Raw genomic sequence first — 26,212 nt, forward strand, 5'->3', positions numbered from 1 at the left:
TACAAATTATACATGATAACAATCATGTCATTTTAGTATCTGATAACACAGAAGCTGATTCTGCAAATTTGTATATGGAAAGAATTCCCTTGACAAAATCAAGTGTTTCAGGTATGATCTTGTCATGTGAAATAGTCACATGAAAGTGTTTCTGCCTTGACGCCATGTTGGAAAAGTTCAGAAGGAAAAGACACTTCTTGCTTGATGTCATCAACGAATTGATAAGCAGAATCATTAGGCAAGCAAATACACAATTCTTACAGATTGAATTTAGATTAGCATGCTGAGGTGTGAAACATTCTACAAATGAAATGCACTTGAGGGCTTGCTTTAAAGACTAAATACATAAATTCATTCATTCAAATTGTGAAACCCTCATTTTGTTAGCAGAAGCAGCACAGAAGGGGGGAAAAAATGGCATCCCACTTCACATGTACGTACAAAAGTGTCTTTTTAATTGGAATGGGAGTTATGTTTGATTAATTTAAAGGAAGATAATTTGGAGATAATTACTCCATCTATTCGAAGTAGCTAGTTTATTCTAGTTAAATGGTCTTGAGTGGAGAATCAAATGTTCTGCCGCTACGTTAATATAACTTTATATAACTTTCACTTGCCGTCTCTATCCATTTAAAAGCCTCAAGAACAAATTGTACTTATTTCCAGCAAGGCTGCTTCATATGTGCCACGGCGTCACTGTCACTGAGACATAAAGTGACTTTGATTTCTGCATCCCACTTGGGCAATTAAAAATTGGAATAGCAGATTTGAGACACAAAGCCAGCGAGCTGCGCTCCTCCAAGTGAAAATGTCATTAGAAGTCCTAATGGGACTCCATTGGCAAGCTACAAAACAAATCTTCCGCTGTTAGATATGAGATGAGCCGCTTCCTAGAATGGAGATAAACACATCGTTGTCATTTGATTAATGCTGTTTGTTTACACGAGGACTCCAAAAAGAACTGTGCACGCCCCCCACGGCGCAACAAGGCCTGAAACAATGAGATAATAAACCATCGCATGCCGGCTGTGACGACTGAAGAGGAGTCAGATGATGGAATTGTCGAAAAAGGCGATTAGCCAGTTGGTCGCGCTCTATTCGGTTCTCGTCGACGTGCATTCGCGATCTCGTGAGTTACAATTTGTATAGATTTGTGCCACTTCTACACACTAAAATAGGGGTGGGCTGCTCTGCTCAAGGGATCACATTTTGAAAATGGACAGATGTACCAAGGTCATTTGTAGGACACGTTAAACAAAATAGTTTGAATTTCTATGTCAATAAATCTGAAAATAATTGTTTTTTATAGTGTTATTTTAAAGTTCACTAGTAATTTTACTCATATCTTTTCATATACATCTTACATTATGCAAAGCATTACAACTCCGCCATACAGATGCTACTCGTTAGCCCATCAATTGCGTTTTGCATTGCTTGTTGGCATTAAGCTAAGCGGACTTGAAGGCAAAGCCTTGTAGTTGTTTTAAATGTGCAGCTTCCATTTCTCTTTGTTTTATGTTAAGCTTGACCATAAACTTCAACTGGGAAAGAAATTCAAAATCTTGAATCTTCCCTTTTGAAAAATTATTCCCTCTCTGCCAAACATCAAATAAAAATCAGCAGAGTGACCTTCTCCTGTGTGTTTCCATTATCCATACGCATCTCATTCAAATTGCCATTATGATGTTTTAGTCTAAAAGCAGCTGGTGGGCTCCTTCCACCTCACCACAACCCTCACCCATCATCCTCAGGGATCGGGCTCACTGGAGGGGGAAGATGGCTATTTGCGATCTATTTGTGTTTGTCCTCTGAGGTCTGGGCTCGGTGCTGATCCGGTGCCTACACTTCCACTCCCACTGGAGCGCATCAATCACCACCACTCTTTCCTCACTACAAAGAGGAGGCGACGGTGAGGCGCTGTGGGTGAGATGCTGATGTTCGAGCCTTCATTTCAGTTCCACCAACCGGCCATTTGTGTTCAGCAGTTGCACAATCGGAGGAAGGTAGCCAAACGATTACACCGCTCACAAGAATTATAACCTAACTCACAGGTTCGGTTGTGGGTTTACAAGAAAAAAACCCACCCCAAAGTATGTGGTTATTTTTATTATTTTCTGCTGGTTCAAACCCGTATTTTTGCATTGACAAATGTATTATTTTTCATATGAAAAATGAAATGTATTAATAGCACATATTTGGCTCATACGCACGATATTTTCCATATTTAAAATGGCATTTTTGTCATACATCTGGCTAGGAAGCGTGTAGCCCCGAAGTACCAATGTGGTAGAGTGGCAATACTTATCTTCAAAAGAAAAACATCCAAGTCTTGGCTACATTTTGCAACAATAACACACTTGAAATCCCCCAAACGCATGTGGGGAAAATGTGTTGTGATTTGAATTGATGGATTTTGATTGATTGAAATATTTATTGATAAAGCATGTATCAAAGTATAAATCGGCACATCTGCTGCCAAAGAAAAAAAAATAAAGCCATTGGCTCATTTTCATTGTGGTCCCTTGAGTATGTGAGTGCGCTTGACCATAGGCTTGCATGTCTATGTATGGATGTGCAAGATGTATATGAAGCCAAGGTTGAACCTTTTGGCCACATAGATATGTTTGGCACAAAAACAACACTCTCATCACTAATAGAACACCGCACCGTATATCGTACTTACAGTGACGCATGGTGGCAGCAGCAGCATACTTTGGGGTTGTTTTTCTTCGGCTGGAACTGGGCCTGAGTCAAGATGGAGAGATTAGAACAGTTCGAAATAGTCAATGTTCAAAACATTCAGACTTCTGTTGTCACAATTGGGCTCCATTGTTTGACCTGTGTGCTCCGTGTATTTCCATTCACCTCTCCACTCTGCCAATAAGCCACGCCCACCTCATTCGCCACTCTGCTCACCTGGGCGCAGAAGCGTTTCAAATCAGCTGTCAGCCTCTATTTAGGCATCTGCTTCTCACTCACTTCTCGCTAGATGGTGCTTCTGCTATTATGCCAGGTTTTGCAGCACTCTACCTTGATTGATTTATGACTCTTCCTGCCTTGTTGTTTTTCCTTAGTAATCACTTCAGCCTTGTGCCCTGTTTGCCTCACTGAAAAGACATCACAGTACGAGTATCGCTGTTGGGCTCCCAGTGGTTTGTGAATACTACATACCCATGTCTCGGAACCCTTCCCAGGTCCACAGAGTCTCTTGATCAGCATTGTTATTGAACTTTACTCACCTGTTTTTTTTTTTTTTTAATGGAACTGTCATATCGGATTTTAAAATGTATTACCAGCGACTACTGTGGTTTGAGTTGTACTGTTACTTGTGACAGTACTATCTAAAGAATGTTTTGGAATGGCCCAGACTTGAATCTAATGGAACATTCGCCTACTGCAATCTATTTGGAGTGTTTTTGCAATGAGTGGACAAACATTGCCACCTCAAGATGTGCCACATGATAAGACCCCTAAACTGTTTTTCAGTTGAGTTGTATGAAAGATAGGTTACAATGGTGGAAAAATAAATTTGAAATGATTTATCGCAGTCAATTTTGTGGCAAAAAACATTTGAACAGGGCTGTGTAAACTTTTTTTTAGATCCACAATACATGGCACAGTTGTGTACTGTTTCAGTATACAGTATTTTTTTTTTGGTATAGTATTTGTGGTTTTTATTCTTAAAACTTCTTATAACATTTATTGGATTTTTATTCAGCATGAGACTCCGCATTATTTTTGTTTTGTTGTGTGCCGAATTTGTGTTTTTGTTTTAGCTGTCTTTGTTATTGTATGACTTATTTTTACTACATGTGCAGCACTTTGTATGCAACAATGGTTGTTTTAAAGCGCTCTACAAATAAAGTTGTGTTTTATAATTGCAGTCAGGTTTTCTTTAAAAAAAAAAACACCCCCCCCCCAAAAAAATGCTACAATGCTACAAATGTCTCCCTAGCGGAAATGAGACATAAATAACGTGAATCTAAAAGAAGTTATGTTAGCTGTTGGAAAAATATGTTATGGCAAAAGGATGCAAGTGTGTGTGTTGTGCATACTGAATATAAGTTGTGTTTATGGGCACAGGCGGGCCCGTCTGACAGTGTGTGTAAGTCAATTGAGGGCGGCCTGCTGAGAGATCTAAAGGCGAGCATTCATCAAGCAGCAGGGGAGGAGTGAAAACGCCTGGACACACTTCGACGGGGCTTTCTAACCGGAGGGAGCGAATGACCCACAAGGTTATTGTAGGCCGGCGAGAGAGCAACACCGCTGCTCCGAAACGCCGCTCCATAACCGTCGACTGGCTGCGGGATGACGGCAATCAACTTCCTAAATGTCGGGGGCCGGTTTGTGTGCAGTCATTTCAAAGTGTGAGTTATGATCACAATAACATCCAGGAGTGTGTCCTTCAGGGCGATTATGACGGCGACAAAGTGATGCAGGAGAATGAGGCGCAGATGGCGATTACCCGTTATTATTGCTCTTTTATAACCGACTTCAAGAAACTAAGGAGAAAACTAATTGCAAGTTTTTTATGATCATGACGGGCACAGTTGAAGCTCCCCAAGTGTTCCGGATGGAACGAAATGGGGAGGAAGAAGAGAGAGTAGTATCAAAAAATAGCATTTTATTAAAACAAAATGCTTACGTACAAGAGCTGGGAGATGGGCTTCTGTAACAAAAATAAGAGCTAGACAGAAAACAATGAAATATCTGGTACTGTTCAAAACAGTTGTTTTTTTTAAACCTTGCCGTAGTTCAAAATCTGTAACAAACACATTTAGTTACAAAAATAAATACAAGTTGAATGATTGTGCAAAGTGAGACCGTCACAGCCCATCCAGCTCGTAATCACAATTGATGAAGTCTTCATACAACCATAAAAAGTCACTTTAGCATGTATTCAATATCCTCGATATGGTCACCGAATGACCAAGTCATTTTTGTCCGGAAACACAAAAAAATGAACCAAATACTGAATGCGTGATACTTATCAATAATTTCTTTTCATGGGTAGGATTAAAAGATCTGTTTAAATAAGGATGTAGCCGATTTAAGACGAGTTGGCCAACATCATGAGATGTTTAAGGCAGCGATGTTTTTTTTCTTTTTTTTGTAAAAATATGACTCGAGGATGGTGATGATACACTAGTACACGCCATCCTCACAAGTACGATAATTCATCATGGCTTGGGTGTTTCCCACCTACTAATGCGCAATTAAACCCTAACTCATTCACTGCCATTGACGAATTTGTCTTTTCACAGTCCAGCCATTTAATCCCAGGAATTTATATATATTTTTTACTTTTTTTTTTTTTTTTTCAAACGCTAGGGTAAAAGAGGGTCTGAAAATGTCTGGCAGTGAATGAGTTAATAAACTGTCCAGCACTAGTGGCACAACTTGGCTCAACTAGTAGGTGAATGTCATGCACTAGTTGTCTCCTGAGCCCCAATAGTAGCACCAAAAGTCCCACTTGTAGTTGTACTACTAATGTGCAGTAATTTCACACACTAGTGGTAAAACTAATTCTACTAGTGCACCGAAATGTCTTACTAGTACAGTCCAGTACCTTACGCTGGATAGGAAGGATAGGGAATAAAAGCCCAAACAGCTTTTCAAATTTAGACTGGCAGGTCTTTTTTTTTAGAGCCAAGGATGCCACGCAGGGTCCATACGGCACAAATTGTCCAGGCTGTTGGCCGCAGCCACCAAAGTGTTGACTTTACTCTCGCCTCCCTCGAACTGAGCCAGGTTGTGCAGGCGGGTCATGATGGCAGTAACGGCCTTCTGGACCAGCGACACCAGCTGCTGGGAGTCCATGTTCTCTGGCTGGCCAGCCGGGGACAGAGGCATAGAAGTGTCCTCCTGGGTTTTCTTGTGCCAAGCGATGATTTCGTCGCGCAGGACGGCCTTCAGGATGCCATCCACCTGGCAGAAAGCAAAGAAAGCGGGCTCTCATCTTGAAAAAGACCATGTCGACAAAATTGCTGTTGCAGTGTTGCCCTGACTTAAGAGTTTACATCGTTCCGTGATCATAACTCCAGTTACTCTTCCCCAATGAAATGAAATGTAAATGTTTTTGTGCCGTGTTTGCTTGTGAAGGCAGACAGCGTCATTGAAGCCCTCCAAATAATCCAGTGCTTTGTTGTCAAACTATAGTGGTTGTAGCTGTTTGTTTTGGATCTTTATCTGTTTGGAGAAGCCATGACCCATGGCTGACCATGGTTTCTGCCACCGAGTGGCATATTTTCAGAGTGCCTTGATAGTCCTTAAGACATCCTGTGCCGGATATAGCAAAGCAGCCCCAATACAGTGCATCCTGAAAGAATTCCATGTGTCACTGCTTAACACTTTCTCATGTTAGAGGGGATACTGTAAATTACTTTCTTTTCCCCTCAAAAGTCTGCCATCCAACTTGATGGAGCTTGAGAGGTACTGAAAAGAGGAATGGGCAAAAAAAAAAAAAAATGTGACTAGGGTATGAATGATTTGGGGCTTAACCAAAAGTGTGGCAGGCAGCTGCCACTTTATAGCTGCCTATGAGATTCCAAGCTAATTCGATAACCGTCCGGGTTTATCTCAAAGTCATCATTATGCGTCTGAGAATGCTGTTTATTATGGGCACTATACGCCAATCTGGAGGCAACCGTTTCCCTTGGCTGTGTGTTTAAGATGAAAACAATAAAATAAGACAGTGTATATAAAGTCTATGTCAAACAAACACATAAAGCAGACTCCAATCTTGGGTGTGCCAGTTTCCCTAGTGGGGAAAGCTGTGTGCGCCGTAAGCAGCTCATTATGGTGACAAAGACTTGAAATATACAACCAGCTAAACCACAACACCAGTAATGATCACCTAAGTAGGTACATAGTACACACACGGCTCCCTTGTGTGACGCGTTGCTTTCGCTTGGTTGCTAAGGCTTGTTTATCTGGCCGCTTTATCCAGATGAATGTCACATACTGGTGCTGCTCCCTGGAGACCGAAGACCACGGCAGCCTTGACGAGTCCACATGCTTCTGTCCATTAGCATGTGAAGACCTCCTGCTCCCTCTGCGGGATTTGCCAAAGACTCCACATGGCCGTCGTTACCACCCCGCTGGGTTATGTGGACGAAAACGCAGGCTGCTGCTTATTTCATTGCGCTGCCTTTGTTTAAAACAAACATTTTGCCAAGATTCAAAAGGTGCTGTATAAGCATTGGGCCACCTAGAATAGTCATGAAAGAGCCAACAGCAAAACAAAAATAGACCACCTGCGGTTATAATCTGTGATATTTTTACGGTTCTGCTGAATCTAAGGCAAAATTTCGATGCCGCGGTGTCCATATAGAGGTGCCACGATTAATGTAAACGAACAATACATAAGGAACAATAATAGAAGTGCCTATACACGCGCGCATAAAAGCACAAAAATGCATACGGACGGACACACACATAAATTCCCATACACATAAACACCTGTACACGAATACACACACAGACGGGTCCTTATCTTAAAGGGTACGGCACATCAATATCAACTGATCTGAAATACTTACATCATGATACACATTTCAACCATATCGCCCAGCCCTACAAACACGTATACACATACACAAGCACAAAAAAACTGTACCCAAAAACACACACAGGATTATGACCATCCCAAGAGCACGTACCTTAAAGTTGGGCTGCGCGAAGCACCGCGCCACAGCAATCATGGAGGCCGTGAGCGGCCCGGAGACGCCGATCGTGGTCAGGAACTCGGAGATGTTGGGCGTCAGGCGGAAAGGAACCGGCCGGTTGGCGTCCAGGTCACCCGTGGCGTCGTTGATGTCGAAGCGGAAGTAAGAGACGTTGAGCTTGCCGGTGTCCTGAAAGCGTAGACGGAGAACAATATGTCAGCAGCGTTACGCAACCCGGGGTTGATGCTGATTGAGTTGTGCATCAACCTTGAGAGTGCGCGTGAGGTGACGGAACACTTTCGGAAAGGGGCGGCCTACAAAACAAGCTGCAAGCTGTTATTGATCTGTCCTCTCAGACACAGTAACACGTCAAACTATCGGCAGCTGAACATCTATAATCCTCATCGCACTCTCCTCCCTCTCACTGCAATGCCTGGCTTCAATGTAAACAGCCCAAGTTTTCATCTTTAAGCTGCATTTATGGGCAAGAGGACTTCTACACAAGCCGCCATTCTCGCCATGATAAGCTCCCTTATACGAAAGGGTGACTGGCTCTGACAGCTTTATGGCAAAGTAATTCCCTGCAGCCAATCTCACTACTTTCCCTCCCTCTGCTCGTGCCGTCTGTTCCTCCGGGCCCCCGCGGCGAGCCTTGGGGCAGTGGGCAGAGAAACCAGCGAGCCCCCTGCAGGGGGGCTCTGGTCGGCCTGCAGACAGTGATCAGAAGGCTAAATCAGCATACTAGTGACCGGCTTCATTTGGAGGGGCTGCTGGGAAATGAGATACACCCGAAAAGTACTCCCAGTGCTTGACCATGTCCACGTTTTGTTATGTTACAGACTTCTCCTAAAATGGATTAAAATCATTTATTTTCTCTTCAAAACACCCGCCAAAAAAAACGACGATTTTTGCTATTTACCTTTGCTCAATAATTAGTGCATCTTTGGCAGGAATTATGGCCTCTATTCAGTCTTTTTGAACGTGACGCGACAAATTTAGCACATCAAACTTCATTGGCAGTTTTGCCAAATCCTCTTTTCATCACTTTTATAGTTTTTCCCCAATATTCCCCCCCATAGAACACTTTTAAAACATTATAAACATTTTTGAACACAGCAAAAAATTGCAATCATAAAAATGAATAGAAAATATTTGTGATGAAATACGAAAATGAAAATTCTTGTCTGAAAACAAAAATGAGGAACCGAAGAAGGAAAACGAAATACCGGAAAAAACAAATAAATAAATAAATATCTCAGCTGAATCATTCAGCTGCACTTTTTCAAATTTGTTTCAATGTGAGTTCCTTCCAATTGATGTGCACGTTTATTTTATTTATTTATTTTCTAAATTCCCCAGGGAATTTTGGGTTTCTTTGGGTTAAAAGTACATCAAGCGATAGTAACGCTCCTTTCTTACATGTGAGGGCACTACAGTCTACAATAATTGCTGACAAAAGCTCTGATGTTTATGTTAAAAACACAGAACCGCATAAAGCATCGCCGGGCTCTGTAGGGCCCTAAGCGAGGTAACAAGACGTCTCTATTTAAGCAGTGCGGGGCACAAATATGTGGCGGTGATGTCCTGTCCTTGCAATCTCCAGCTTGGTGTGCGCTCTCCGCACCGTAATCCCCCTGTGTCTAATGGGATCTGCTGAATGGAACAGGCAGAGTGGGGGCTTAATACCAGCGCTTAGTTGCCCGGAGGAACGCCTGTCAGCAAAGGGCGATTAGGATCAGAGGGGAGGGGCGGCTGACTGACACATTCATCTTTAATAATGACTTTGAAAAAGCTGGCCGAGGACCCTGAGAAGCAGATGCGCTCACACACAAATGCAGTCTCTTCCAATTGAAACATCTTTGATAGTTGCAGCGCAGAGGGACTGCATATAGCCGTGTGTCAAAACATCCGTTGCATTTATAGCAGCTGCTTGACTGATAGACTTTAATGTGAATGTCACAGGGGAGAAGGATGAGTCATACAGACATATACAGAGTAGGTAATGGTGACCTCAACGCATCTATACGAGCGTGTGCCTTTATATTAAGTTAAGGTGCATGTATGACCTTGAGAAAAAAAAAAAGTCTGACGTGTCTGGTAGCTGCTACCTACGCTTACGCTGGGTGACTAATCAATTTAATTTGTGTATCTAATAGAGAACTGAAGTAAATCCCGTACGGGAAAAAAAGCTAAACTTGTTTCAAATAATGGAATTAGTTTTTTGGGGGGAATAAGTGAAAGGAGGGGAAAATCGATTAAAATCAGGGACAATGCGCAACCCCACCTGCGCTATCTGCAGCATCTCAGGGTTGAGCCGATTCAGGTGGAGCATGAACTCAGCCAGGCCGATGAGAGCCAGCTGGATGGTGAACATTTTCCGGAAGGTCCAGTAGTCGGTGGCATTGGGAAAGGTGTGGAGGGCCCACTCCTTCAGCATGCTGCGTGGCACCATGTTCCCCTGGACCTCCTTCAGAATGTCTCGTAGGACCTGGTGGCCACGCGGAGAAGTAGAGAAGGAACAAAGCTTGCATTTCCCTCTCAAACACAGTCTTTCAAAGTATGGCGGGAGCTTGAGGCGACTGAGCTGAATTCACTTTTACAGGATGGATGTACACCGACTCATTAACGGCACCATTAATTTAGCCAATAAGGTAGAGTTCAAGTGTCCTCCATACCTGGTGGCTGGCCTGCGTGCCTCTGGCTTGCACGGTGGCCAGGCGGTCGTAATATCTGGAAATGGGGTTGTCGTGCTCGATGCCCTTCTTGGCACAACGCTGCTTGTAGATTTCGACCAGTGACAGAGATGAAGGGTTGTCCTCCACTAGCCGCATCTGAGGAGACACCGCCACCACTCTCGGCACTTGAAAAAAAGGGGAGAAGCGTTCGGCACGAGGGGCAGAGGAAGAAGGTGAGCTAAGCAGTGACATAAACTGTAAACTGTTCTCCAATGGCAAGTCAACAGTATCACTTCAAATGCAATCTAGCCCTGCAACTGAAATATTTTAGAGCTGACAGTGTGCCATCGGTCTCAACCAAGCAGGGTCAAAGAAGGCTGCGGGTTTAACCGCGCAGTCAAAGCAAACCTAAACATTTACATCCACTGGCCAGCCAATTCAAAACAATACCGGCCATGCCAAATTCGAGGAATTGGGTTGGAATAGGCGGCTGAATTCCGCATCCTTGCTTGACCCTTAAACAAACCAATCAAGTGCATAAATGGAGAGTAGGCAAACATCAGGGCGGAGGCAAACCACAGGGGAATGGTGCGGGAGGACACAGTGGGCAAGAGAGGGAGCTGAAATTGTGTGTGGTGTGCCAGAGGCAGAGACGGACAGAAAAAGAAATGAGTCACATGACGCTGTGAGTGGAGTGCAGTGTTCCTGATAACCAAAGGTTAGGGTTGACTGTAATCACATTTTCCGCATACTTCTCGAACCTGTATAGAAGGCGCAGCAACTAAATACATTTGAAAAATCGGATCTTTCCTCACACATAAGCCGCACATACCGAGCTACTTCCTCTGGTGCGTAACGTCTTAGCTGACTGGCAGTCACGTGACACGGGTATAGTATAGTCAAAAAGCAATGTTTTTTTTTTTTTTTTTAAATTACAGCAGTTTCAATTGTTTCCGCGGAGCAGAGAGAACATGCCTGTGAGTATTGTCGGGCGTTCTTTTTTGTGTTACTGCCGTATTAGTTTTAAGTTTCTCATTGTATATTAGCATGACGCTAGCAGATTTATGTGCCACTGAGTGCGACAGCAAAATGTACACACACAAAAGAAAAAAAAAAAAGAAATAAAAGCATGATGAGGGTGTGCAATGAACATGATTTTGAAAAATGGAGCTCACTGAAAAATTCATGAACCATAAACACAATTCAGCTGCAAAGAGAAGCTAAGAATAGACAGAAACTGGCGGGATTGAGAAAATCCGCAAATAAGGCACATCTTTGTTCAAGTCGTCAGAAGCTGTGGAAAAAGTCGACAGCTTACTGTCTGAACCTCACTGAAAATCTGCTCGGCCTTTGTGCTTGTTCTGTGGCCCTACCAGTGAAGAAGAGATGTCTTTTGGTGGTCTCCTTTCTCTTCTCTAGACAAGGGTTGAGCAGTCGAAGGAGCTGTAGAACCCTCTCCTCGCGTCGAGACTCGGTCAGGCAGGCGTCGTTCATCACCAAGTAGGGGTAGATCTTGCCGTTGTGCCCGCGGATGTAGAGGCGTCGTGCTGCAGTATTGTGTTTCTGCACAATCTCCACTCTGGGCATGAACCTGAAGAGAGGAACCAGGGACAGACAATATAATTGTATTTATATTTAAGCTTCCATAAAATGTATTGGCATTTTCCAGTGGCTATCACCTGGCAATCTTGATGTAGTAGTGTGTCGGTTTGGGCATGAGGAACTCCCCAGGGATCTCCACCTCGGCAGTCTGAGCAGAGAAGTTGCTGAGGAAGCGGCACTTCTCCTCAATGAGGAAGAACTTGGGCAGCTGCTTGGTCTTGGCCTCCAGGATCTTGATCCACTTCTTGAGCTTGGAGATCAGATTGTGGAGTTTCATGGAGCCGGGCACGCTAAAGTCAAAGTCTGGTGGGAGGGGAGCAAGAAGTTAGGCCAGGTGAACAGAAGAAGCGACAAACACGGTAATGGTAAATATGTTACAGGGGGGCTTAGCGACACTGAATTCCGAGCGTAAGGCCTCAGTGACATTGAGAAATGCAAACCTTCCAGACTGCTCCACTGGAGCTGATCTCAGCTGCCAACAGTACAAAGCTGGAACACTCGCGGGCAGCTCCCAGGTGTGCTTGTGCATGTGTGACCGTTAACCTTCCCTGCTGCTGAACGCCCCCAGAGTAGTTACTCAAAACGTAAGCCCTTTTGCACTTAACAGTTGGCGAAGCTGAGAAATTACTCGTAAAATAGACACCAACAAAAGTAATCTAAACGCTTAATGGTTGCAACTGTTTGATGCTTAGTTACCTTTTATTTGATCAGTGATATGAGCCAAAAGCACTGTTTGTGTTACAGTCGTGTTCTCAGGGAGGGTGGTGATCACACAAATGTACATCAGAGAAATGCCCACTCTAAAATCGTATTTCACTGCTGGTCTCGCCTCTTCTGTAGAGCCCCCCCTTGAGCGAACATCACAGGAAGCCTGGCAGGCAGCACAAGTAGCACTATTTGCTTCATTGACTTAAAATCCCCTTTCGGAGGCTGAGACATCATTAAATCAGTGCTCTAAAAATAAGAGTATTAAGGTATTAAACTGCTATTTCGATCCCATTGCATGCGGCATGTTTTCATGAGCTGTAATCAGCAACAATAAGGGAAAAAGGAGGCGAGGGTGCAAAGCCCTTCTGGATATGAGGTGAGGACGTGCGCTCCAAGTACACAGCAATAGCTCCGATTTCAGGGTTTGCCAGTTATAAGAAATCCATCAAAACTGCAAGGCTGTGCCATTTCAATCTCCTCCAAAGTGGGAACACCTTAATACTTTTTAAATGTGTCTTTAAAAAAAAAGCAAAAAAAAAAAAAAAGCCTAAATTTCTTTTTGTAATGGCCCTATTTTGCTGTCCATCTGCCAGCAGTTCACCTAACTCCACTAACAGCGGTAAAATTGAAGTGCAGAGAAATTGCTACCCGACGCCAATTTAACTCCTTAAGAGAGTATAACACACTCCAATAGAAAAAAGCGACTCTTTTGAAGCGCCAAAGCAATGCTGTAAATATTCAATCCCTCCCTGCTACAAACCTAGCACCGAAGTTGCTACCAACCAACAAAGGCTCCTCTAACAAGTAGCAGAATCAACAGGAGGCTCAGAGAGGCAAGGGCGAGAAAGCCAGACCGCTTGCTCTACGAGAGGGAAGCAAGAAGGCTGCCCAAAACTATAAATTCAACATCTCAGTATGGCAGACCATTTATTCCATTCTGTAGGGTTGCATTTCCATTAATTGCACAGCCCTACCATTATGTATTGTATGATCGCTATGTGCTACACGGTGGATAAACACGTCATGCTATGGGGGTGGCTGGAGTGGATTCTACTTTCAAGCAGTAAAGCTACATCAACGTGTAAGAGTTTGTAAAACTGAGACTGAGTGACAGTTGACAATTGATACCCGGGGGGGGGGAAATGAAATTGTCATAGGAGCCAGACACATAAACGCTCACCGAGTTGTCAGTCGCAGGTGCAAAGCCAATATGCGGCTAAACGCTTATCCCATCCGAAAAGACATTTGCACGGCAGAACACACAGAATTTGAATAAAGAGGAAATATTACGCAATTTTTCCCTCCCAGAAAAACGCCTGACAAAAGTCGCCCGAACAGATCCACGACTAAAACAGCAACTCATGCAAATAGCATTTGCCATAATTGGATTTGAATGCCTCCCTGCTGCCAGATGTTATATATGCTCACATAAACCCATATTTTCCGGCCCACAAACCCTGTGAAAAGCAAGTGAGCCACTAGCACGGTGCGGGGAACGGGAGCTTGGCTGCTCAGCCGCTCTGTAAACCCTTTTTGTTCCGCTTTGGCGAAGGCTCGCCGCGTTTGGGTCGCGGTGGGCCACGCTCACGCTTGGCCGTGGGGACAGCTGGGTAGCAACGGTAGGCGGGAGCACCGATGATGTCTGGCTGCGTGAGCACAGCTGCCACCGCAACATCTGCCGAGATTTATCACCGCAGTGCTCGCTGCGAGCATCGCGCAGTGTTTGTGTTGTTCATTCGGTCGGCCCGCGCGTCGCCGCCGTGCTTTTTGCGCGCTAATGCCATCGCACCTGTCGTCCTGTCCCCACTCAGGCTCCCTTACTCGTGGTTTTCCATTTTGTATCTTCTATTGTTACCGCTTGCACATTGTCCTCCATTCTTCTGTCGCCATGGGTCAAGCCATGATTCTCTCGCTGTTCAAACACTTGCTCTAATAGCCGCTTTTCGGGCCAGTGAAAGAGAACAGACACAGGAGAGACTGGAGCGTATGGAAAATGAGACCGGGCCGAGTGAAGCTGGCATGCGTGTGCAGTCAGCCCGCAGGAGTGAAAAGAATTCACAAAGACGTTTGACTTTTGGCACTTGTTTAAATCAGGTCCAGTCAACCGTGGTTCAATTTTAAAATAGGAGAGACTGTTTGCCAGATGTGTCAAGTGGACTCAACTAGATTCAAACATTGTCTCCTGATTCCCACATTTTGCAAGTGAAAATGATTAAACGGGCCAAATTCCAATCTACATGAACAATACATCACGATGAATTATTCGCCAGCTTCACGTGATAATGTCACCAAAATGAATGTTTTGAAAGAAAGCCAATCCTGACTGTGGCTGTGGCACCAGACAACTGTACCTTCTCACTCGAATAAGAAACAATCTCTACTATTATTTAGGACTTATACAACATCAGGAAAAAAGTGAGTTAGAGGTTTCTTGGGGCCAGGGTAACAAAAGTGGCAGCAGACACTTAAACTGTCGTGCCAGCTCGGATATATATTATGGGTTATATATTTGTGGAAGACCACATAGCCTGGAAACTGCTACTTTTCTGAGGCAATATAGTACACTACAATAACTTACGGTTGCTCTTCTTTGTCACTTTTGTTCATTGGTCACTTGTCCATCCATCCGCCCATTTTCTCTACCACTTATCCACACATACTCATTTTACTTTTGGTTCTCACACCGTCTGTCCTTACATGTACAAATATGCACGTTCACATCTCAAGAGGGCAAACGGCAGTGCTGAGCTAACCTGTGGTGAACTGGCCCTTCATCTTCTGGAAGACGGGATCTTGGGCCGTGGCCTGGGCACGACGGGCCAGCGACTCCGAGGCAGCACTGGAGAACATGGTGGACACGTTGGAAACGTTCTCCAAGCCCACGCCGAAGGTGCTGACCAGCTTCTTGACAAAGTTGAGCGTGTGTGGTGTGATCTTGGCATCAGATACTGCGCCGCTTTTCTCGAAGGCCACAGAGTAGCACTTAGCCAGGCCCTGTTGGAGCTGCCTCAAAACCTGCAATGATAAAAGAAATAAGCGTCCATGCACAAATGAAAAAAACATCTGCTATAGTATACTTAAAGCGAGGTAGAAGTTGGTGGATAATAGCACGACTCTACCGTGCCCAATGAACAGAGGACAGTGACTGCTGCAGAGTTTCCCAAACCATCAAACACAATCAAACTTGTGTCTCCAACTCCCTTGCCCTGTCTTACAAGTTCATCACATCCATCCATCAAACATCTCCCTTAGCTCTCCTCCTCCTGCCTCTTCCCCTGCTAACTGCAGTATGGATTCCATTGTCCATGACCAGGTTGCGTACAATTAGGGGTAGTTCCATCCTGGTCAGTGTGAAGAAATACTAAATATACACATATGGTCATTCTTGTACTGCTAAAATGTGACTTTATGGCGGTTTTGTCAGCAACTGCAAGATGACCTCCAAGATAAATTGTTCATGTCTTAACAGGGTAAAGCGGTGACCCACTTCGGGCTTCAAGCAAGCCACCTCAAAACTTTTAAAATAACATGAAGAGATAGGAGAGCAGCCTGGGGTCGCGTTAACAACCAGGTTGCGTGCAACAACTTGGATTAGCATATTTGCACGGATGGAAACGAGTATCAAGTCAACTGTAATATTTTTCTCACACATACACAAACAACCAGCAATTTTGTTCTCACCTCTTCATGCCAGTTCTCCCTGAACCACACCATCTGGTCCACGATTCCCTCCAGGGAGGAAAGGAGGGTGGGGTGTAGCTCGCGCTGCATGTGCATGATTCGGCTGCAGCGCCACATTGGGGCCGTGGCCCGAATGGGTCCTGGGTCGGAGGCCCCGGAGTGAGACTGGGAGCCCACTGAAGCAGGCTGCTGTTGCCCTGATGCGTCTAAGTGGTAAAAATCTATGACATTATACCTGTATAAATCTCATCATTTACACCACCGGTTTGTGTTCAGATATCCTTTGCTTAAAATGTTATGATAGCGTGAAATGATGCTAAATTTGCTAGCCCGTTTATGGCAGTTTGCATTGTGTGTTAGCATTAAGCTAATGGAGTGGAGAAACCACCGTATGCCTAATTCAACAGAAATTGTTCAATGTTTTATCAATAGAAAAAGCTGTGTTCTTACCACTTTTGTAGCGCTCCCTTTGCTCGATCTTGAGCGTCAGGTAAAGGGTACGAATGGGGAAGTAGACGGCCTGGGGGTAAACTCGTCCCACCTGGCGGATAAAAAGAGGGTCACATATTACATTTCAAAGACTACCCTCACTCAGGACAGCAAAGGAGACGTGGGGGGAGATACTGGCTGAGAGATAACCTGTGTGTGTTGTGTGTGTGTGTGCGCCAAGAGAGAGATCACTCTGATACAGCCAGCCTGCCCCTGATGTAACAGAGCGAGTGTTTGAAGCTGTGCATCAGATGTAAAACTGAATGTGAGTGATGATGAAATTCACCTTTTCAAGAAAAGTCACTGACTACTTTGGGTAAGCAAAACACGTAAAGTCAGAATATAACAGGTGTCAACTTCGAATCGCTGAGCAAGTAATCGGTTTTATCGATTATTCCTAGTTTGTCAGGACGATCTTGACAAATTTTAACGGCTTGTCTAGTTTAAAAGTGCGCCCACGCTGGCACGTTGCTTCTGGGTTATGTTCTGCTGTTAAAACAAAGAATAAGCCGCTTGCTTTTGGACTTCGGGCATATGGGAGATGAAAACAGAAGGAAGAAAATATTTTTTTCCCCATACCATTCTCCCCAAAATAACTGGTTGCAAGAGGCCTACCATTCACTTCTACTCTTTTCTTACCTCTCCTATTGTTTCATGGCATACTAAAAGGGGTGAAACAGCAACTATCAGAGCAGCTATTTGTGCAAGAAGGATTGGCCATGAAAGCATTCTCGTGTCGCTTACAACTGTTTACCTGACCTCAATATCCAAAATCTATATAATTGAATAGAAAATAGAGCATTAGGACGGAAATAGCAAAGGGGCGACGAAGCAGAATGAGGGGAAGAGGAAAATCGAGGCGGCAAACTCAGAGCAGCATTAAAGATGAAAGAGGAAGGAAGGAAAAGGAAGGAACTACAGATCAGCACGCTAATGGCAAGTTAAGACTTATTCTAGTTGGGTGAAGCAAAGGTGGGCAGAGGGGAGAAGGGTGAACGGTTGACAAGAGGGGAGGAGAGGGGCTGCTGAAATTTTCTCTTAGCTTCTGATTCATCTCGCCATCTAGCCCCAGGCGCGCTTTGACTCACCTTCATCAATTTTTCAACATACGTTTTTCAAACATCCCGCCGCCAAGGAAAAATTCTAAATAATTCAGGAAAATGACAAAGATAAAGCAGGCCATGCAATAAAACAGGATTCTCTCTTTACATAAAAAGAACCTTTTACTCATCAGTCACTACAGAGTGGTCGCACAGACGAAAGGCGAGAATGGATTCACGCGGGAATTATGGCACTGGCATGAAGCAGTTTCCTCTTCATCATCAGCTAAAATGTAAGACAAACCCTCCTCCTGTATCAGAACTCATCTTTTTCCTGAAACCGTCTGGAGAGGCCTTCTACTCTTTGAAGATGAGCCTCTTGAAATCGCGCAGAAAAAAATACTCCATTAAGCAACGCAAATTAGTCCCTGCATTAATTACTGACTCCTGCCGTGTGGATGCGTACAATAGCAACTTTATAATCATGTCTTGTGCAAATAATTGAAAATCAAATTCGCTGGGGTCTTGTGAAAGCCAATAAATGGGTGTCTAAGTGGAAATGGGGGAGGGGGGGGGGGGGTAAATGTTTAATTGCATGAACGCAGGTAATTCATCGCTATTAGGAAGACGCCTATGAAAACTGATGCTAACACGTGAGCCAGATGCACTGGATGGAATGTGATGAAGCAAGAACATAAAAACATTTAATCAGTGGCGGTAGCCAACATCTGGGCATAGAAAAAAAAAATGTCATTGTTGTGTGTGTGTTCACTAAATGGTTGAGTCACACCTACTAGGCAAAGATTGAATATTATTCATTCCATTCATCATCCATTCTCCCAACCGTCTATCCTTATTAACGCATTCAATGCCATTGAGGAATTTATTTGTCTTCCCCCAGTCCAGCCATTCAATCCCAGGTACTTATTTATATTTTTTTCCATTTTTTTTTCAAACACTAGGGTAAAAGAGGGTCTGAAAATGTCTGGCAGTGAAAGACAATATTACTTTCACTGAGAATGCTGTCAAAAGATCATAAACTCAATACAGCTGTGGGATATACGCACCTGGCTTATTAAATTGAGCAGAGGCTTGCCTTCAGAACCAACCAAGCAGGTCAGCAGCTGCGGTATCCATGCCAGCCACTGGATGGGCGGGACTCCGATGCAGTACTTGTCCACTGCATTCGCCAGTGTGTCCTTGTCATCAAAGCTGAGGAGCCACAATACCTGCAAATAAAGTGCAACACGGGTATGACAAAACCTGCATCTTGTTTTTGATTAACACTTGGTCCTACTATGCTACTGTATTTTTCTATTGGTAATTATGCTGGTACTTGCAGGGCTAAGCACCTTTTGAGGTCATACTTGGTGTAAAAACTTTGACAACCATTGCCCTCACGTTCCAAGCTGAAACGCTCTCGTAACTGAAGTCTAGCATATTACAGTTAAACGCTCTCAGATTCAGTAGTGTGTGTGAGAGCGTTTCAGTGGCTCATATACTGTAGGGCATCTACTGGTAGTAGTAGTCAGGGTGGTGTCTGTATCATCAGTCAGACTGCTGCATGACTTGCTCTACACAGCAGGAGGGAGGGTTGCAGAGTGAGGCAAAAGCCTTCTGGCTGATCGTTAAAGCCATAAATGATGAGACAACGTAGGAGGCCATTTCTGTGGTGTGCCTCATTACGGTGAAGATATTACTGAACCCCCTTCACATTTCCGACCAGGTTACAGATTGCACATAATTGCTGGTAATGACCGGTCAACTGGCTGCATCTATCAGTGCAAAGCACTGCCAACTCAGCTTGGCGGGACAGCACTGGCGGCGAGGGTGGGAGCCACCACAACAACATCACAATAGCCTTTGAAGCTAGAAGCAGCCATAATTAGCATAGACAAAGATAATGGCATTTATTTCCAACAATCGCTTGGCCAAGACCAGTCAGCATGAAATAACTCAGCTTAGTGTAACACAATTTGACTTAATTTAGTGCTGTTTTGATGTTGCATTCTTTTTTCTGATAAAAGCATCAAACTTAAAGTGGGGGGCAACCCAAACATATTTTTTTCCAGAATATCTTCAATGCAGGCCCACTAGTTGAAACAAGGCACTCTGATTATTATTGCCTTTGTGCAATATGAGAAATCCACCCGTTTTGAGCTAACACAGGGGGCGGCCATTTTGTCACTTCTGTCGACTGAAGATGACATCGAAGTTTCTCAGAGCTCAGATAACGACCGATGATCCGTGATTGGTCGTGATCTGATCTATGTATCTTGCTGCTTACCTTTCAAACTTTTAAATTCCACAAACGCAATATTAATCAGAATGCCGTATTTCAACTAGTGGGCCTGGGTAGAACATATTCTGGAAAAAAATATGTTTGGGTTGACTTCCTCTTTGAGTGTGATCCCATCTAAGGGCCATCTATGCAGGAAGAATATTCAGTATAGCAGACTGAGGCAATTGTGAAAGGAGCCGCAATGAAAGTGCCGAAGTGTGTCTGTATAAGTAGGCGCAATGCTTGTTAGCAAGGAGTCCGTCTCATTACCTCCCACATAGGGTTTGCTCAACTGGCGAGTGCGATAGCATTAGTCTGACTCTTTGAAAAGGGGGCTGCCCATGCAGGAGGGTGGGGAGATTGGACTGTCAGGGGAGGCCATTAGACCGTCAGCGTCCGTGTAAGAGGATTCCACTCCACCATTGATCTGCCGTGGGAACCCATCCACAGCGACTGCGGGCTGGACTGTGAGCAATCAAATTACGACTGAGGCTGAGGGTGGAATAAAATGTATTTGGGCCCATCAGAACCAATAATGTATGGGCTGGATGGGGTCTGGAGACGAGGGAATTAACTATGACCCTATTTGAAAAAAGGTCTAATGGAGAGAGGCGCTCCTGCAGGTGCAGAGGCATGGTTGCTCATGCTCATATAAACTCATAAATCGACAAGCTCAAGGTATACAACTAACATAGGAGTAAATGGGAGCTGAGCCTCCATGAAGGAAGTATAATCATTCATGTCAGGGTTGCTAATATATATACATAAACATTTATTACTTTTAGCAGAAATACTGCACAATTCTAATTCATATATATTTCTTCTGGATATGGTATTTTGCACACAGCATACATCTCAGAATCGTCTCAGACATTTCTTAATCTATTTTGTCACATGACAAGTCTGGGTCCTTGGTTCCTCCTCAAGACCCAAACTTAGAAAACTTTTAATCAAACCATTATAACAACAAGTTAGGGCTGTGTAATTAATGGATTTTATCGATTAGTGTGAGTTTATCTGTACAGGCTATTTTCTTAATCCCTCTTTTTAGGTGCCTTTCCCCTGATGTGCACTATTTACTGGCTATGAACAAAAAAAATTCAAAGCTTGCCTTGCCTTACCAGTACAAATCTACGGCGGCCAGCCGAGCCATGCTGTTTAATGGCTAATTTTATTGTTAACTTGCTGAACATTTTTAATGTTAATATATTATTTTTTTGTATACGTTTTGACAAAAGAGCACATATTTTCAAGCTACCTGTAAAAAAAAAAAAAACACTGAGACATGCTAATAACGGAAACAATAGTGTCAAAGCTCGTTTGGTACCATGAGAAAAAAAACTCAGGAACAAATGTCATTTGCCTTTTCCATTAGTAAAATGGAACTAATTGGATTTAAATCAAAAATCTGGTTTGGTGAAATATGATTTTAAGGCCAGATCGCCTCGTCCCACCACAAGCATATATTAACATGAAAACATCTCTCACCTTTGCGAGATACTTGCGAGATTTGCTCTCGTTTTGGTGGCGACAAGCGTGGAGGTAGCAGGTAATAGCGGAGACGCCTAAGTGGAGCTGACGATCCTTCACAAAGATGTTCTCCAGATAGTCACCCCACATGGCCCACGCCTTTACCAAGACATCGTGCATCTGGACAGCGGCTGAAAAGGCCTTGTTGGCCTCCTCTGACCTGCAACAAAAGTTAGATCGAGGTGTGTGAATCTTAAGTGTGAGAAACTAACGGCAGTGGAAGTCGCCATGGCTTGGCTGCGAATGAGCCTGAAACATGGCTAGAAAAAAAAAAAAAAAAAATAGAGCTCTTGATTCATGTACAAAGATGTCATATCCGGAGACATGTATCACATATCAACAAGAAGCATATTTCATCTATTTATATACCTAGATTTGCCGAGGTGTTGAAGGTATTTAACCCAGAATGAATTCATGTCACCCAGGGTTTAGGAATTTTGCTATAATACGAGTTGACCTCAAGGGTACCAATCCGGCAAAGATCAATGTGTTTAGTGCTGGGTTTAAGAGGGGCTCAAAATCTTCGTATTTTCGCTGATGTGACTGCGAGGGCAATATATATCTATGTATAAATACATTAACCATGAAGAGCATTTAGTAAGCTCAGAGAAATCTGCTGGTTGATAACAATGAGAATGCTAGGGAGTTTTTTTTTTTTAAATCTTGGCCTCCAATCTAGTAGTCACACTCTCTCGCCCTGCAAATTCAGTGTGACATGCTTAAGGCAAAGACAGGTGAAATGCAGCAGCATACCTCGACGGTGCCATTAATGCTGACAAGGGAATTTATTTTGAGTCATCAGCGGTTTGCGTCACACCGCGCAGCTCATAACCACTCCTTGGCATGTGGCCTGAATAACTTTTACACATTTCACAGTGAGCAGCATGTGAGTAGAGCTTCCAAAGTACTTCACCGCTTATATACAACAAAATGTCTCCCAAGACAATCAATTAAAATGGATTATTATGAAAGGCATTTTGGCATGTGATTAAGAAACGGGAGCTTGATTGCTATGGGAGTCAGAGCCAAAGACCCTCTAGTAATGCTTAATGGAGTTGCTTCTGTCACTTTGCTAGTATCAAAATACATGAAATGTTTCGACCAGCTACCTCAGCAGAAGCCCCGGCATCCGGCAAACAGTCAAATATTTGACGCCCGTTAAACTGAATGATCCCCAAATCTTTTAGCACACATGGTTGCACGCGCGCACACACGTAATCACATCCAACCACATGAAGCTCCTTCGGCCCATAACCAGCATCGCTGTTAATTCTCCCCCACTTAAGGGAAACTTAATGATTGCAATAAACCCTGGTGAGGTGCAGGCAAGTTCTGCTGATTGCAGAGATTCTTGAAAATTGCCTCTGGTTAATTATTGAGCTGCGTATACATTTAATAAAGCTCCCTCAATTTGTCTTCCACCCCTCAGGATACCATGTCACGTCAAAGATGACGAGTGGAAAGAAAGTAGAGAGGAGGTGTGGGGCCAACAGCCATGTCGCGCTACAAGCAAGCATTGCAGCTGAGGAACGGAACTGCACATGCATGTGTCATAGAATGATGACGCAGATGTACTGTATAGTAACATCGCTAATCCAGCTTATACACTCAGGGGTAAGGCTTGAGGCTAAAAAAAAAAAATGTGCTGACGCGGTTTGAAGAGGATAAAGGTAAAGGTGGGTGCAATGAGCGCACAACGGCCATCCTTACTTGTTGATCTGAGCCAGGAACATGCCCTTAAGGGCGTAGAACTCGGCCGTCATCTCCTTGGTAAAGTACTTCAGGTTGGTGGACTCAATCACTTCTAAACCCTGACAGATGGCAAACAACAGAGGCTTAAATTTTCACCCAAAAAAGTGCAAAGCATCAGGAAGAAGACGCCAATCTGTCTGAGAGGGGTAGCATAATCACAGGTGATCATTAAGACGTACGGAAAGTGTTAAGGCAAGTAAGCTTCTATTATAGTGAGCCTCTGATTAGTTGTGCCCAATGCGCTGCAGTGACAAACGAGGTGGAGGCAGACATCGGAGGAGAAAGTGCAAGCCAGATTTGGAGGAGGAGGGTTTCTTCTGCCACTTTTAATGGCTTGTAGTGCACTGAACCACTTCTATTCATCAGAACACTCAGTGGGCTTAAGTGTAATCCCTTGAGAGACCTTCGATTCCAAATCTTGGTGTAATAACATGTCACCAAAAGCTACCTCAAACATGTCCTGCCATTTTTTTCTATTAAAACTTTGGCTCAGGACTATTGGCTAGAGGTCAGCAAAAACTAAATTCTATATCAATATGGATGGCAAAGAGACATTTGCAATCGTGGATTTGTAATTTTCCTAATTGAATATTCAGTTTAGCTGCTGCTTTGAGTAGTAAATTTTGTAATGTGATCAAAAGTCAGCTCAATGGCAACCGAGCGCTAAACTGAATTCAATTTGAATGATTTAAATTAGAAGGGCCCAGTTGCTGTGTTTTGATCACGCAATTACCATATATTGTTCCAATAAAATATTTCACAAGACAGCTGCTGGAGTTTGTTTCCCATTCCGCTCCATGTGTGTATTTCTGTGCATGTAAATCGACTGCCCCTCTGAGGGACAATAAAGTAATCTTCCTAGTTCTTTAATATTAAAAAATTCAGAGGTTAAACCGTGCATTACGCCGCCAGAATACGTTTTCAGGGAATGCTGTCATATAGGTATAAAAACGAAGGCATGCGAAATGACATATAAGGCTGAAAATGCATTTACAATATATGGCAGATTGTGGTTAAATATACATGTCATTTCAAGTAAACAAATTCCAAATCCTCACCTGCATGCATTCGTTCTTGCCCATGACACCAGCCAGCTGTAAATAGCATTTAACCTGCTGTCTGATTTTCTGGAAGCAGTCAACAATGGGCACTGTTGGGATGGTGTGGATGCGACTAAGGATGTCCAGAGCCACATTCACCAAACCCTGAAAAATGACATTGAAAAATACAGACAAAAGATGAAAAAAACCTTGTCGTTGTGATGTCTATCTTACATTGTAACAGAAAACGTTGTGCCAGCTCTGAAGGTGGTACCAAACTCCGACTACATTTATGACTCACCTGTTTGCGGCCAATCTTGCCGTACTGAATGATAGCAGATGCCGAGGCATGAACCCCCAACATGGCATTGTTGTTGTTTGGATCATGCTGTGTATTAGTCTCATATGCCGTCACTATGGCTACAGACAGAAGAGAGAAAACAGTCATATAAATGGTGTCTGTATTTATTATACAGATGCCATCGTTCAAGAGGAGCGCGATGCACTGGGGACGTGAACATATTGCACAGCAAATGGGGCATGGCAATGGATTTTATCAAGAAAATTCAATTTCACGACAGCGGAAGTTTCAAGGCTGTCATGTATATATGACGGTGATTTCATTGGCACTGTGGTATAGAACCAGAGATATTTGGAAAATAGAGAGTGACACAGAGGAGGGAGTTTATGTGAGTGGACATATGACAAGCCACATTAGACGGGTCAAGAATCGGCAATACGGTACCTAGAGAAATGATGCAGTGTGAAAACATCACGTGTATTCATGATGGCGGATACAGTCCAGAGTCATACCTTGGTAGTGATGCTGGCGCCACATGAAAATGCTGCTCCAGTGGGACAGGTCGTCGGACACAATGGGAAGTCGGTTCCTCCACGTTTTCACCACAGTCTTCATGTCGTGGAGGCTGGTGTTGCGGCCCAGGTTAGTTGGCTGCAGCCCTGCGTTAATTTGGGCAGCTTCTTGCAACTCGATGATCTGCTGCGCCGCCTGCGGAGACGATACGAGTTCAAAGTCTCACTGCAGAGTTTTTGTCTTTGTGAGCGTGACCGTTCTTAATCTCCATTTAAAATGAATACGTATACGATTGTGGAGCCTAACTGCAAACATTTCCATGCTTTCAATTGTAAAATGTTTTTTGTATGAAGTGATGTCACGTTTCATCCATGATACCGGTACATATAAAACATACAACTGAGCCACAATCGTAACACAATAAGAATACAACTTCTATCATTATTGCTGAAAATGATAAGCAAGGAATTGTATCTCATTCCGTGTAAAGAGGCCTCATCGATTGGCCCAAAGCTGCTTTGTGAACATATAATCAATCATTCCATTATAACTACTCATCAATCAATATTAGCGCCAGCTCTCCCGATCGATGGAGTGGGTGATCATCCATTGATTGTCAGACGCCACTGGGAGGCAGGATTTGATGATAACTTGCTTTTGGAGCCTTTCTGTATTTGCCGAGTCTAGGTTTCTCATTCCGAGAAGCTCACGGACTTGTGGAAGTGGGACATAAAGTTTGGAATGGAGATTTACAGTATGCTGCTAGACTGCCTGTAGCGGAATAAATAGCTTGTTTTCCCTTTAGCAAGAATAGTAACTGGACAGCACATATGCAAGAACAATGAAGAAAAGTAGTCACCCAATTTGCATTCCAATTTTGTAATGCAGCAAATAAGAGATGGGCTGAAGACTACCTTGCATACGTTTTAAACA

The 26,212-nt window shown here is 43.6% G+C and overlaps 1 protein-coding gene and 1 long non-coding RNA gene across 8 annotated transcripts in view; both read right to left on the minus strand.

Moving 5' to 3' along the window:
• Window positions 1-2,940, minus strand: part of LOC147129201 (uncharacterized) — a 45,089-nt gene extending 42,149 nt beyond the window's left edge. For 2 of the 5 annotated variants that reach the window (XR_015082605.1, XR_015082607.1), the window contains exon 1: window positions 2,684-2,825. This is a non-coding gene — a long non-coding RNA (uncharacterized LOC147129201). The other 3 variants (XR_015082609.1, XR_015082608.1, XR_015082606.1) reach the window with 3 other exon arrangements.
• Window positions 2,941-4,607: 1,667 nt separating this feature from the next.
• trrap (transformation/transcription domain-associated protein) overlaps window positions 4,608-26,212 on the minus strand; it is a 59,853-nt gene continuing 38,248 nt past the window's right edge. For all 3 annotated transcript variants that reach the window (XM_086016773.1, XM_086016770.1, XM_086016771.1), the window contains 15 exons: window positions 25,279-25,474; window positions 24,767-24,885; window positions 24,484-24,630; window positions 23,384-23,484; window positions 21,632-21,833; window positions 18,930-19,091; window positions 16,784-16,874; window positions 16,334-16,539; window positions 15,406-15,667; window positions 12,022-12,247; window positions 11,716-11,933; window positions 10,343-10,527; window positions 9,952-10,155; window positions 7,662-7,856; window positions 4,608-5,928 (listed from right to left, as the gene is read on the minus strand). In XM_086016773.1, coding sequence (XP_085872899.1) covers window positions 5,644-5,928; window positions 7,662-7,856; window positions 9,952-10,155; window positions 10,343-10,527; window positions 11,716-11,933; window positions 12,022-12,247; window positions 15,406-15,667; window positions 16,334-16,539; window positions 16,784-16,874; window positions 18,930-19,091; window positions 21,632-21,833; window positions 23,384-23,484; window positions 24,484-24,630; window positions 24,767-24,885; window positions 25,279-25,474 — 2,799 coding nt within the window. In that variant the 3' untranslated portion in view covers window positions 4,608-5,643. The remainder of the gene's footprint in view (window positions 5,929-7,661; window positions 7,857-9,951; window positions 10,156-10,342; window positions 10,528-11,715; window positions 11,934-12,021; window positions 12,248-15,405; window positions 15,668-16,333; window positions 16,540-16,783; window positions 16,875-18,929; window positions 19,092-21,631; window positions 21,834-23,383; window positions 23,485-24,483; window positions 24,631-24,766; window positions 24,886-25,278; window positions 25,475-26,212) is intronic.

The sequence above is a fragment of the Filicampus tigris genome, chromosome 19, assembly GCF_054856515.1.
Source record: "Filicampus tigris isolate MCC_2025a chromosome 19, RoL_Ftig_1.0, whole genome shotgun sequence".
NCBI lineage: Eukaryota > Metazoa > Chordata > Actinopteri > Syngnathiformes > Syngnathidae > Filicampus > Filicampus tigris.